This window comes from Plecotus auritus (assembly GCF_963455305.1).
Source record: "Plecotus auritus genome assembly, chromosome: 7".
In the NCBI taxonomy this organism is placed as follows: domain Eukaryota; kingdom Metazoa; phylum Chordata; class Mammalia; order Chiroptera; family Vespertilionidae; genus Plecotus; species Plecotus auritus.
Window position 1 is genome coordinate 142,311,020 of NC_137774.1, and position 13,168 is coordinate 142,324,187.

A 13,168-nucleotide genomic window follows, 5' to 3' on the forward strand; every position below is an offset into this window, starting at 1 on the left:
CAAAATGGGAATACCTGTTATACTATTTCATAGGATTGTTTTGAATACTTTATAAGAAACTATGAAAGCAAAATGTAAAAATGTTCTAGAAACACTCTTTTATCATTACAGAAGTCCCCATTTCCACAGAGGATAAGTTCCACCCCCACCCCCGCACCCAGTGAAGGCCTGAAACCAAGGATAGTACCAAACCCTATATTCACTTCCACCCCGCTTCCCCCCCAATATATACATAGCTTTCCCCTTAAAGAAAGCACTTTATGGCTTCTTTTTGGCATATCCAAATTGCCAGCCTCACTATTCTTGTGCTTTGGGGCCATTATTAAATAAAATAAGGGTTACATGAACACAAGCACTGTGATACGGTGAGAGTTGATCTGATAACAATAGGGCTACTAAGTGATGAACAGGGCAAGTAGCATATATAGTGTAGATATGCTGGACAAACAGATGATTCATGCTCTGAGTGAGACAGCTTGAGATTTCATCATTATACTCAGAACAGAACACAATTTAAAACTTATTAATTGCTTATTTCTGGAACGTTTTCATTAAATATTTCGAACCACAATTGACCGCAGGTAACTGAAACCGCAAAAAGTGAAATCACGGATAAGGAGGGACTACTGTATTTTACCTTTACCTCTGGAAAAATTATTGTTCTCACCTTAAACTTTGTTACAATTTAGCAGCCCTAGTGATCTATTTGCTCTACACCTTGGCTATATTGTCCAAGCTATAAGATGGATGTCTAATCACACCTTTGCTCAGAAAAATACAGAAAGCAGATTACATTAAAAGCTGCTTTGCTCAATAGCAGTATTAAGGTGAAGATCTGACTTTAGGAATAAAAAAGATTGCTATAAAGGATAGAATAAAGGTTGCATAACTAAAGTCAATACAAAATGAACCATGAAGCTCAGCTGGTGTGGATCAGTAGTTGAATATCAACCCAGGAACCAAGACATCACCAGTTCGATTGCCAGTCAGGGGTTGCAGGCTCCGTCCCTCCTAGGGGGTGTGCAGGAGGCAGCAGATCAATGATGTTTCTCTCTCATTGATGTTTCTATCACTCTATCCCTCTCCTTGCCTCTCTCTTTAAAAATCAATAAAAACATAAAAAAAAGAACTGTGACAAATAACAGTATAATTAAAATCAGGTAAAATTACATCATTATTTCAGATAAAAATTCTATTTAAAAATAAGTATATATAAAAAAACATGTATTAGATTTTCTATCATATATAGTGAAACTTTAATTTTATCCAATCAATGTCTTCTATAAACAAACCAATGAATACATATTACAAACCTATTGTCACTTAAATTAATGACTTTTAATTTTTGCATATCACCCATTTCCTCTGGAAGTGTCTCAAGTTTATTGGAGTGGAGAAACAGCACAGTTATATTTTTCCAGCTGCCAATCTGAAAGAGAAACATAAAACTGGAGATCAGAAATATGGCTTTCTGCTAAACAGACATAAGTAAAATATTTTCAAAAGTTATGAAAAATACTTTTCTCATTTATAAAAGCAAATTTTATTTTCCCTTTATTAATTTTATATTTTCCCTTTATTTTTAATTATTAATTTTCATGTATGAAGAAAATTATCTCTGGTATTTCTTATAAACCAATGTAGCTAAAAAAATAACTTAGTTACGTAATTATTTCTGAAAGAAAATAAAACCATACTAGATAACTATAATAAATAATTAGAAAAAAAAATGAAAATTCAAAAGAAAGTTAAAATACAGTACCTCCGGGGGTAACTGTTGTAAGTAGTTATGATCTGCAGCAAAGGTTCTTATATTAGTAAGCTGCCCAATAGATGAAGGTAAAGCTTCAACTTCATTGAAACTACAATCCAGTTCTTCTATTGATACTAACCTTTAATTAAGAAAAAAAAACATGCATTAAGAAATATTTCTTATATATAATCCAAAACTTAAGAACCTAGGAACTTTTGAACTTGACTTTAAAGAAACTAGCAAAACTCTGTCTCCACTAAGATAAACTTCACCAATAAAAAATCTATTTATCTTTATTATAAATATACCAAACCTGCAATCAGTTGCTTTTTTAAATGTTTATGAAATCTCCTTTAGATGGTATTTATGCAATTATCTGAAAATATATATGGCATGCTTAAGTGAAAGTAAAATCTTCTAGTTTTATTAATTCACAAAAATCTTACCCTCCAATAGAGTCTGGTAGAAACATTAATTGATTTTCATCTATTTTAAGAGTTGTTACATTCTTCAATGAACCTATTGAGGGAAGAAATAATACACAATTTTCCAGTTTGAACTATAAGCAAGTCAATGACACAAATGACATTGACATTAATCATAAAATTTTCTTAATCAACCTGGCGATACTACACAAACCCCTTCCCTCTATTCCCTTAGCATATATTTTCAATTTTTACCTACATATTACCTCTTAACATTAGTGTATATTTACCTATTTAACTCCCTCTGAAATGTAAGCATCATTAGAGTAGGGACTTTTTGTTTGCTTTGTACACTGTTATAGTCCTCCTCCTTAAAATAATGCCATGCATAGTAAAAACATGTAATACAAACTTGTGGTATTAATGAATTAAAGAAATGGTAGTATGAAGGTAGCTTTCATAGGTGTGTAACAAACTATTCTATGTATTCTATGAATAACAAATACTAAAGCAAGAAAATGGAGCTTAATTTAAAATAAACATACTGAATAAATTATGGAATTTTAAAAATGTAACCTGAGCTAAAAAAACTATGTAGTTCAATTGAAAAACATGTAAAAATATTTTGTATTTAAACATCACAAAGAAGCCAAGATTTAACTTTCTGATTCTTTAATCAAAATTATTTAATTCCCTTGATGCATCATCAGACAAGCAACTAGATGAATAAATAGACTCTCATAAAATTTGCTAAACTGGTGTCTCGTGTTTGTGAGTCTAAAATGAAGTAAGACTGAAAAAAGTTATCAGATTAAGGGCTATGATAAAAATTAAACCAAGTTTGGATCAATTAACCTCTTTTAAAAAAAATTTTATTACAGTAATGTCAACAAAGGAGTAAATTAGGAAAAATTATTAGTAAATTAGGAAAAATTCGAGTAAGATTTGTGACTTCAGCAGTACAGTAAAACTATCTCAACAATGGCAACAACTTAATTTCTCAGATTTTACATTATTAAAAATTAATTACATGAACTAGAAAGCAATACAAACCAATAGTTTCAGGCAGTTGTTGAAGTGCATTGCTTGATAATAGGAGATCTTGAAGGTTTTCACATGCTGAAATTCCTTCTTCAACCATTTCAATATTATTTTTAGAAACATCCAAATATGTGAGCTGTTTCAAACTACCAATAAACTGTAAGTAAAAAAAGAAGATCGAATGACTATCAACAGTAAATGATCTGTAAAACATTTAGGTAATGAATCTAATACCAAGTTATAACTTATAATTAAATGTTTTATATGAGAGAGGAAACTCACAATTGAAAAAAAAATCATTAGTTATGTACTTAGTAATAAAGCTAAGAGTTCCCACTAATTTTAGCCCAGCAGAGTGACAATGGACACATACTTTTCTTGGGAACTCAGCTGTCCATCATTGGCAAGGGAGATAACACATACAGGGATTCTTATGCTTTAGGTATGGGAACGAACAAAATGTCAGTTGATAAGACAGAAACTACATGGAAAATACTCTACTTGAACAATTTCATGGACAAACTGAATTAGGTTACAAAGTCAACTGCAACCACTGGGAAGGACACACTGCATGGAATTAAAAAAAGACTAGCCCTGACCGGTTTGGCTCAGTGGATAGAGCGTCGGCCTGCGGACTGGAGGGTCCCGGGTTCGGTTCCGGTCAGGGGCATGTACCTTGGTTGCGGGCACATCCCCAGTGCGGGGTGTGCAGGAGGCAGCTGATCAATGTTTCTCTCTCATTGATGTTTCTAACTCTCTATCCCTCTCCCTTCCTCTCTGTAAAAAATCAATAAAATATATTAAAAACAAACAAACAAACAAACAAACAAAAAACAAAAAGACTATTTTACAAAAGTTTATTGTGAAAATTTTCTGATTTTAGTTAATTATGTGTTAGCAATAAAAAAATTGTTTATAACTATTTAATACTATTGAGAATTAAATAACCATCCATATTTTCACCAAGTAAAAATGATTTCAAAGTATACAATTAATAAAACTGCAAAGGATACAGAGAAGTAAGGAAAGCCATTTAAAATTTGATATACATACCCCTGGAATTAATGTCAGTCTATTCCCATCCATCCAAAATTCTTTCAATCCACTTAGTTGCTCAAGTACTTCAGGCTGTTTGGATTTAGAAGGAAGAGGAGGGAATCCAATTATTTACTTGAATGTTTTTATTTGGAAAATATAATAAAACATATATTGAGAGAGTACAATAGTTAATTTGGGAAGCATAGAATATATATTTTTTCACAAGCAGTAAAGTCTTCTAAAACACACAGTAAAACCAATCATAAATCACCTTCAATTAAAATGTAAGAAGATGAAAGAGTCTTTAAAATAAAACGAGTACCCAAAGCCTCACTGAGAAGCTGAGTGTATTTAGTGAGCAAATGTACAAAACAATATCCACAGGGCAATCATGCAGCTGGCAGTGCTGCAGGATTCTTGTTCTCAACACTATCATTTGAAATCTACCACAATTAAAAACAAACAAACCTGCAGACATAATGTAAACATTTTTAATAACTTCTTCAACTCAACAATAACCGTTGTTTCACTCAATGTTTCCCCTTTAGCTAGTAAGTAAAATTTATTCAGTTTTAGCACTGAATAAATTCCTAAGCAATACCCCTGAGAGTTTTGACCAGAAGTAGCACTTTTCTGTTATGCATTCTAGTCTGATGAAACTTTGTTTTTCCCTTACAATCTCTCAAACTTTCTACTCCCTATGCCTAAAAACTTTTGGTTACCTTTGTACATGGGTTTCTCATTAATTTTAACTTTTTATCCTCACTCCTGTCAAATGTTTCTATCTGGTTAATTTTCTCTGTTACGAACTTTCATATCTTATCTCTCAAAATTGTGTTTATCTTTACCCAATTTCATACTTAAAAAAATGGAGAATACATTAATTTTCACATTTTGTTCTTGATGAAATATAAGACCTATGGACAGTACGACTGGTGAGAACTTACCACTTCTGTGAATTCATTACTTCCCAAATCCAATCTTTCCAGCTGGGTCAGTCTATTCATGGTTCTGTGCACAATGGTTTAATAAAGAATTAAGTATACAAAATATCAATTACATGGAAGCTTTCAAAAGAACAGTGTAAAACATTCTTATGTAATCTCTACTGATGTATAGGTTTTCCTATGTTGACAAAATAAAAATAGTTTTCTAAGAAAAAGAAGTCATCATACAGTTATGTCTCACTTAATGACGGGAGTATGTTCTGAGAAATGTTTGGTGATTTGGTCATTGTTTGAACATCACAGAGTATTCCTACACAAATCTAGATAGTTACGCCTACTACACCTACAGGCTATATAGTACAGCCTAGTGCTCCTAGGCTACAGCCTATACAGCATGTTACTGTACTCAATACTGTAGGTAGCTGGAGCACTATGGTATTTCTAAACATAGAAAAGTTACAGTAAAAATACAGTATAAAAGATAATGTGCATGTGCAATTCTATCATGTTTGGAAATTTAACAGGTTAGAAACAGTAAGTAAAATAAACTAACAAATGTTTCTCTGGCTTTTTAGTGAAAAAATTTAAAACACGTATCATAATTGTAATGTCACTGTGTTATGGACCTAACATTACTTTTCCCCAATGCTTCCATTTTAAATATGCCATTCTACCAATTCTAATTTAATTCATCTCACAAAACCAATTTTTCTCAAAGCTGCTTTATTTAACTTAGATTTACTGAAGTCTGTTTGTTTTCAGGTACTATGAGGTACTACAATTCACTTCCCTTACTCTTATCTGTCTTTGTCCCAGGAAACCTATAAGCCAGTTCTAGTTTGCTTCATAACAAAGCAAAAGGTGTTTCCAGGATCTTTCTCACGAAAGATTAGATGCTATGATATTTAACCCTTGGTCCATAATGCTGTTATCAGGTGGACATTTCAGAAAAGTAAAGAGGTGCTGTGACAAGGTAACAGAAAATTCACATGTACCAATTAATCATATCAACAAGGGAAGGTTACAAAAGAAGGAACAAAAAGAGAAGCAATGTATTAGAAAATTTACAAATGACATCCTTAGAAAGTTGTTTTAAAACTGATTTAAGAAAATGTGAATGCCACATTTTGTAAAGCTTCAAAGGTTCTAATCATAAGTCATAAAAAAACACACAACCAAACAGAAAAGAATTATATTTGCAAATTTGAAGCCAAGGAGTAAAAATTCACTGAGTTAAAATCAGTGAATTCTTTATGATCAGATAGATCATATTAACTGTAGGCTAATTCAGTAAATAAAGTACATTTTGATTATTCAAACCTCTTAGAAAAAAAGTCAAGTTTTGAATTAAGGAGACAATGACAATACCAAATATGTAACATATTTAAACCTTAGTCTAATTCCTACTTTAATTTATACTCACAACTTTAATTCCCACTTAATTTATAATCACAACTATCACTATAAAATGCCAATCATTCTTGCACTGAACAATTACTGAACTAATACATAATGTCTTTTGTGAATCAAAACTAGATATGCTCGCCTGGCTGGCGTGGCTCAGTGGTTGAGCATCGACCTATGAACCAGGAGGTCACAGTTCAATTCCCAATCAAGGGCACATGCCCAGGTTGTGGGCTCAATCCCCAGTGGGGGTTGTGCAGGAGGCAGCCAATCAACGATTCTCTCTCATCACTGATTTTTCTATCTCTCTGTCCCTCTCCTCCTCTCTGAAATCAATAAAAATATATATTCAAAAAACTAGGTATGCTTTTTGCCCTCAAAGATTATAGTCATGGGGAGTAGGGGAAGGAGGAAGATGTAAGTACATGAGTGCAAGATACATATTTACATACGCTGGTCAGGTAAGAAGGGAGTGAAATGTATAAAAAAAAAAATGGGACTCGTGTGGTAAATGTCATAACAATTAAGTAAACATGGTGCCCAGAAGTTGAGTAAACAGAACAACTAATTCCTGGGAAACTGGAGATACTTCTCTGAAGAGGTGACAATTAACTTTTGACAAACAAATTGTAACAGGAGTCAACAAAATTTTCTATAAAGGGGCAAATAATAAATACTTTAATCTTTGCATGTAATTTCCGTCACAACTACTTCTCTCTACTACTACAGAGCAAAAGCAGCCATAAGCAATATGTAAATGAAAGTGGTTCCAATGAACTTTATTTACAAAAATAAGCAGTGAGCCAGATTTAACCACAGACTATAGTTTGCCAATCCCTAAACTGTAAAAAAATGTAGCAATGAATTCAGGGTGTTTTAAGACATTTCTACAATAAATGAACAGACTACATAGTGTATTTTGAATTTGTAGATCTGTTTATCTTATTTGCTCTTGGACTGCCATCTCTTCTTGATGTTCACTTACCAGTAGGGGGCCCTCCACCCCATTTCTCATTTACAATAGACTGAAAAACCAGACAGGCTCTTAGAACTATAGTTATCAGACTTCACACGAAGACCCTTTGAATTTCTCCAGTGAGTACCATGTAAGAGTTCTGGTATATATGAATTGGGACTTTTATTTGGGACTCAAGCCAGTTTTACATACTTATTACTTTGACTTCTGTCACACAAGACTGTGTTCCAGAGACTATGAAATCACTATTAAATGCCAAATATAGATGCACAGATTTTTACACTGACCACAACTAATATAAATATGACCACAAATGCCAGTCTTTTAAAATAATTTGCACTTGTATTTCAGATATTAAAAAGTTAATATTTCTCTAAGGACCTAATTAAAAATTCTAAATTAAATTTTAGAAAGCACAGCACCTGTACTTACTTTGGCAACATTTTCAACTGGTTTTCTCTAAGTTCTAGTATTTGGAGTTTAGTTAATCTGCAAAACAAAGAAAACAAATCAAGCATCTATGACAAAGACAAAGAATTAACAAGTTAATACCATACTCTGAAGTTTTTTGTTTTTTTTTAAAAATATATTTTACTGATTTTTTACAGAGAGGAAGGGAGAGGGATAGAGAGTCAGAAACATCGATGAGAGAGAAACATTGATCAGCTGCCTCCTGCACACCTCCCACTGGAGAAGTGCCCGCAACCAAGGTACATGACCTTGACCGGAATCGAACCCGGGACCCTTCAGTCCGCAGGCCGATGCTCTATCCACTGAGCCAAACCGGTCAGGGCCATACTCTTAAGTTTTAAAGCAATCAGTATTTATTATGTAATTACAATATGCAGAATACTGTATTAAAAATTACACAGGAATACAAAGTAATTCAAAGGAAGAAAAGGCTATTTCTGCTCTTCAGAATTATTGGAGGGGGGAAGGGAGTAAATACTTCCAGACATATTCACAGTACCAAGTGACTGTCCCTAAATATCAAACCTAGAGCACTTCATGCCTGCGAAAATACCTACCAAAATTATTAAGTATCTCTGAATAATAATTCAACTACAGAGCTTGGCTCAGAGAGAAAACCATAAGGGAACACAAGGAGACATGGAAAAGGAGATATCCTCCAGCACTACTAAGATGCATTTTCCAATAAATTTAGAGGGAAAATGATCAGATTAGGTGGTACAGAGCTACTAATTAATGCTACAAAGCAATGATATTACACAGTATATAAATACATCAAATCAACATGTTGTATACCTTAAACTTCCACAATGTTGTGTGTCAAATATATTTCAATAAAAATAAGTGGTCCAAATGTCAGATACAGAAAAGGAATCCAACAAGCATATAACCTTTATCTGTGTATGTGTAGACGCACATACAAATATGTTTATGTATATAAATATATGGAGCATGACAATGTAGTCACTGGGCTGCAACACTACCCAGAATTATTTTTTTCTTTATTTTATTTTATTTTATTTATTTTTTAAAAAAAATATATTTTATTGATACTTCACAGAGAGGAAGGGAGAGAGATAGAGAGCTAGAAACATCGATGAGAGAGAAACATCGATCAGCTGCCTCCTGCACACCTCCCACTGGGGATGTGCCCGCAACCAAGGTACATGCCCTTGACCGGAATCGAACCCGGGACTTTTCAGTCCGCAGGCCGACGCTCTATCCACTGAGCCAAACCGGTTTCGGCTATTTTTTTCTTTATTGAAATACCAGAAGCCCGGGGGGGAGGGGGAGAGGAGTGGGAGAGGGGTCCTTCAGCCTCGCCTGCACCCTCTTGCAGTCCAGGCTCCTGCCACTGCCACTGTGCTCACCAGCCATGAGCGCGGCTTCTGGCTGAGCAGCGCTCCCCCAGTGGGATGCACTGACTACTGGGGGCAGCTCCTGCATTGAGCGTCTGCCCCTGGTGGTCAGTGTGTGTCATAGTGACCAGTCATTCCGCTGTTCGGTCAATTTACATATTAGCTTTTTATTATATACTAGTGGCTTGGTGCATGAAATTTGTGCATGGTGTGTGGGGGGGTGTCCCTCAGCCCAGCCTGCACCCTTTCCAATTTGGGACCCCTCGAAGGATGTTCTACTTCCAGTTTACAGGAATCGGGCCTAAACCGGCAGTTGGACATCCCTCTCGCAATCCGGGATTGCTGGCTCCTAACCACGCACCTACCTGATTGCCCCTAACCACTCTGCCTGCCAGCCTGCTCGCCCCCAACTGCCCCCCACCACCAGTCTGCTTGCCCCCAAATGCCTCCCCCACCAGCCTGATAACCCCCAACTGCCCCCCATGCCAGCCAGTGTGCTCGCCCCCAAATGCCCCGCCTGCCAGCCTGCTCACCCCCAACTGCCCCCCCCTGCTAGCCTGCTTGCCCCCAACTGCCCCCCGCTGCCAGCCTGCTTGCCCCCAAATGCCCCCCACCAGCCTGATCACCCCCAACTGCCCCCTGTGCCAGTGTGCCTGCCCTCAACTGCCCCCACTGATGGCCTGCTCGCCCCCACCTTCCCTCCCCACTGGCCTGCTCGCCACCAACTGCCCCCCCTGCTGGCCTGCTCACTCCAAACTGCCCTCCCCTCCTTGCTGTCCTGATCACCTCCAACTGACCCCCACTGACGTCCTGCTCACCCCCAACTGGTCCCCCTACTGGTCTGCTTACCCCCAATGGCCCCACGCCCCACCAGCCTGATCACTCACAACTGCCATCCCATCCTGGCCTGATCACCCAAAACTGCCCTCCCCTATTGGCCTCTAACTGCCTTTACCTTGGCCCTGCCACCATGGCTTTGTCCAGAAGAATGTCCGGAAGGTATCCTGGAACGTCTCCCAGTCTAATCAGCATATTACCCTTTTATTAGTATAGACAGAGGCCTGGTGCATGGGTGGGGGCTGGATGGTTTTCCCTGAAGGGTGTCCCGGATCAGGGTAGGGGTTCCCTTGGGGTGTGGGGCAGCCTGGGCAAGGGGCCTGTGGTGGTTTGCAGGCTGGCCATGCCCCCATGGGGTGAGAGTCCCAGCTGGGTGGGCGTGGCCAGCCTGGGTGAGGGGCTGAGAGTTGTTTTTAAGCTGGCCACACCCCCTTCAGGATGGGGGTCCCTGCTGGGGTGCCTGACCAGCCAGGGTGAGGGGCTGATAGCTGTTTGCAGGCTGGCCAAGCCCCCCAGCGGGGACCCTCACCCCATGGAGGTGTGGCCAGCCTAGGTGAGGGACTGAGGGCTGTTTTCAGGCTGGCCACACCCCCTTCAGGGTGGGGGTCCCCCCTGGGGTGCCTGGCCACGCCCCCCTGGTGACCCAAGCTGCCAGCTCGTTTTTCTTTTCTCTTTTTTGTCAGTGCCTCCTTGAGCGGAGGCCAGGGCAGGCTGGAAGGAGGTATCTGGGATTTATTTATCTTCTATAATTGAAACTTTGTAGCCTTGAGCAGAGGCCAGGGCCGGTGGAAAACTTGGCTTCCTCCTTCGCCAGGGGCAACCCAAGCCTCCTGCTCGCTCCAGCTCTGTGGCGGCCACCATATTTGTTGTGTTAATCTGCATACTCGCTCCTGATTGGCTGGTGGGTGTAGCGGAGGTACAGTCAATTTGCATGTTTCTCATTTATTAGTGTAGAGGATAATTGACATTATCCTAGTTTCAGGTATACAATGTAATGATTTCATGTTTGTATATATTGCAAAATGGTCACCACAATAAGTTTAGTTAATATTCATCACCATACATAGTCACAAATTCTTTTCTTGTGATGAGAACTTTTAAGATCTACTCTCATGCCCTGCTGGTGTGTTCAATGGTTAGAGCATCAGCCTGAAGACCAAAGGGTTGCCAGTTGGATTCATGATTAAAGGCACATACCTGGATTGTGGTTCACTCTCTGGTCTGGTTAGGGTGCATGCAGGAGGCAACCGATCCATTGATCAATGTGTCTCTCTCACATCGATGTTTCTCTCTCTCCCCATCCCTCCTTCCCTTCCATTCTCTCTTAAAAAAAAAAAAAAATCAAAGTGAAAAATATCCTCAGGGAGGATTAACCAAAAAAAAAAAAAAAAAAAAAAAGGAAGAAAAAGAAAAGATCTACTCTATTCGTAATTTTCAGATATACAATACAGTAACTACTAAATATAGTCACCACACTGTATATTATACACCATGACTTACCTATGTTAGTTACAATGTGCACGATACTGTATTGTAAATTAACTGAAAGTCTGTACCTTTTTATCACCTTCACCCACACATACCTACAGGAACCACCAATCTGTTATCTATAAGCTTGGAGGTTTGGGATTTTTTTTAAAGTTTCCACAAATAAGTGAGATCATATGATATTTTTCTTTAATTTTAGACAAAAAAGATGACTCTAAAATTAACATGTAGTTGGATAGCAGTTTCTCTAGCAATTAATTTAAAAATTATAATTTGATATATAATAATGATTCATCTTTTCTTTTAAAAAAATTACTCAGGGACTATAAAACATTTAGATGTTGGGGGGAGGAGGAAATAATGTGGTGGAAAACCCAGACACATTTTTTTCTTCATAAATTTTGATTCTAGTGGAGAAGACATAAACCAATAATCAGATCATTTTCAAATAAGATATATGCAAAGAATAAAGCATTCCTTATTTCAAATATGCAGAAATTACCCCCATTTAAACTCTATTTTTGCATACTTTATATTTTTAAAATACATTTTTATGGATTTCAGAGACTAAGGGAAGGGAGAGATAGAAAAATCAATGATGAGAATCATTGATTGGTTGCCTCTTACACGCCCCACACTGGGGATTGAGCCTGCAACCCAGGCATATGCTCTGACCAGGAATCAAACTGTAGGTTCATAGGTCAATGCTCAACTACTGACCCACAATGGACAGGATATTTTTGCATGTTTTAAAAAACAATTCAAGTTTCACATTACTTTTCATTTTAAATATTTCACTGCTTATTGCTAACTTGGAAAAAATAAATTCAAAGTCAAAATAAGTTCTGAAGAAACTAAAAATCACAATGCTTAAAAATAATTACAAAAGAGCCTATGAAACTATAATTAACAGTATTACTAAAGCAACTTATAGTTTTAAAACTTTATAGGAGCTCACAAGAAAAGGTTTTAGAAAAAACTATGATTTACCTGCCAAAATTAGCTGGCAAGAACTCAAGAAAAGCATCATTCAGATATAACTGAGTTAGGTTTAACAGCTGAGAAAATCCATCGGGAAGCCTATACAAAATATACCAGAATTTTAAGTTAAATTCACATACACAATTTCAGTCTCTTATTAAAATCTAAGAATCTGTCTAACCAACACATATTCTTAACAGATAATAGTTCCCTCTTTACTTTTACAAGTGATCCTCAAATTGAAATTTGCCTTTTGTAATAACTTACCTGTTTCAAAGCTTGTATCTGTATCTCTTTGTTAAAAGGTAGTGAAGCAGTATTTGTCTTTAAGATAAAATCTGCACAAAATTGTCAGCTCTGAATGAGCCACAATACACAGAATTTAAGACATAATTATGAAATCTGTAGGCACTCTTAAAATTCTCCTTGGCTAACATCAATCCAAAGGA

The 13,168-nt window shown here is 37.0% G+C and overlaps 1 protein-coding gene across 11 annotated transcripts in view; it reads right to left on the bottom strand.

Annotated features, from left to right (window-relative positions):
* The window catches only part of ERBIN (erbb2 interacting protein), a 108,046-nt gene that overhangs the window by 45,609 nt on the left and 49,269 nt on the right, over window positions 1-13,168 (bottom strand). For all 11 annotated transcript variants that reach the window (XM_080677623.1, XM_080677622.1, XM_080677625.1 and 8 more), the window contains 8 exons: window positions 12,729-12,818; window positions 8,017-8,073; window positions 5,205-5,268; window positions 4,273-4,347; window positions 3,232-3,376; window positions 2,200-2,272; window positions 1,763-1,892; window positions 1,314-1,429 (listed from right to left, as the gene is read on the bottom strand). In XM_080677623.1, the coding sequence (XP_080533749.1) occupies window positions 1,314-1,429; window positions 1,763-1,892; window positions 2,200-2,272; window positions 3,232-3,376; window positions 4,273-4,347; window positions 5,205-5,268; window positions 8,017-8,073; window positions 12,729-12,818 (750 nt within the window). The remainder of the gene's footprint in view (window positions 1-1,313; window positions 1,430-1,762; window positions 1,893-2,199; window positions 2,273-3,231; window positions 3,377-4,272; window positions 4,348-5,204; window positions 5,269-8,016; window positions 8,074-12,728; window positions 12,819-13,168) is intronic.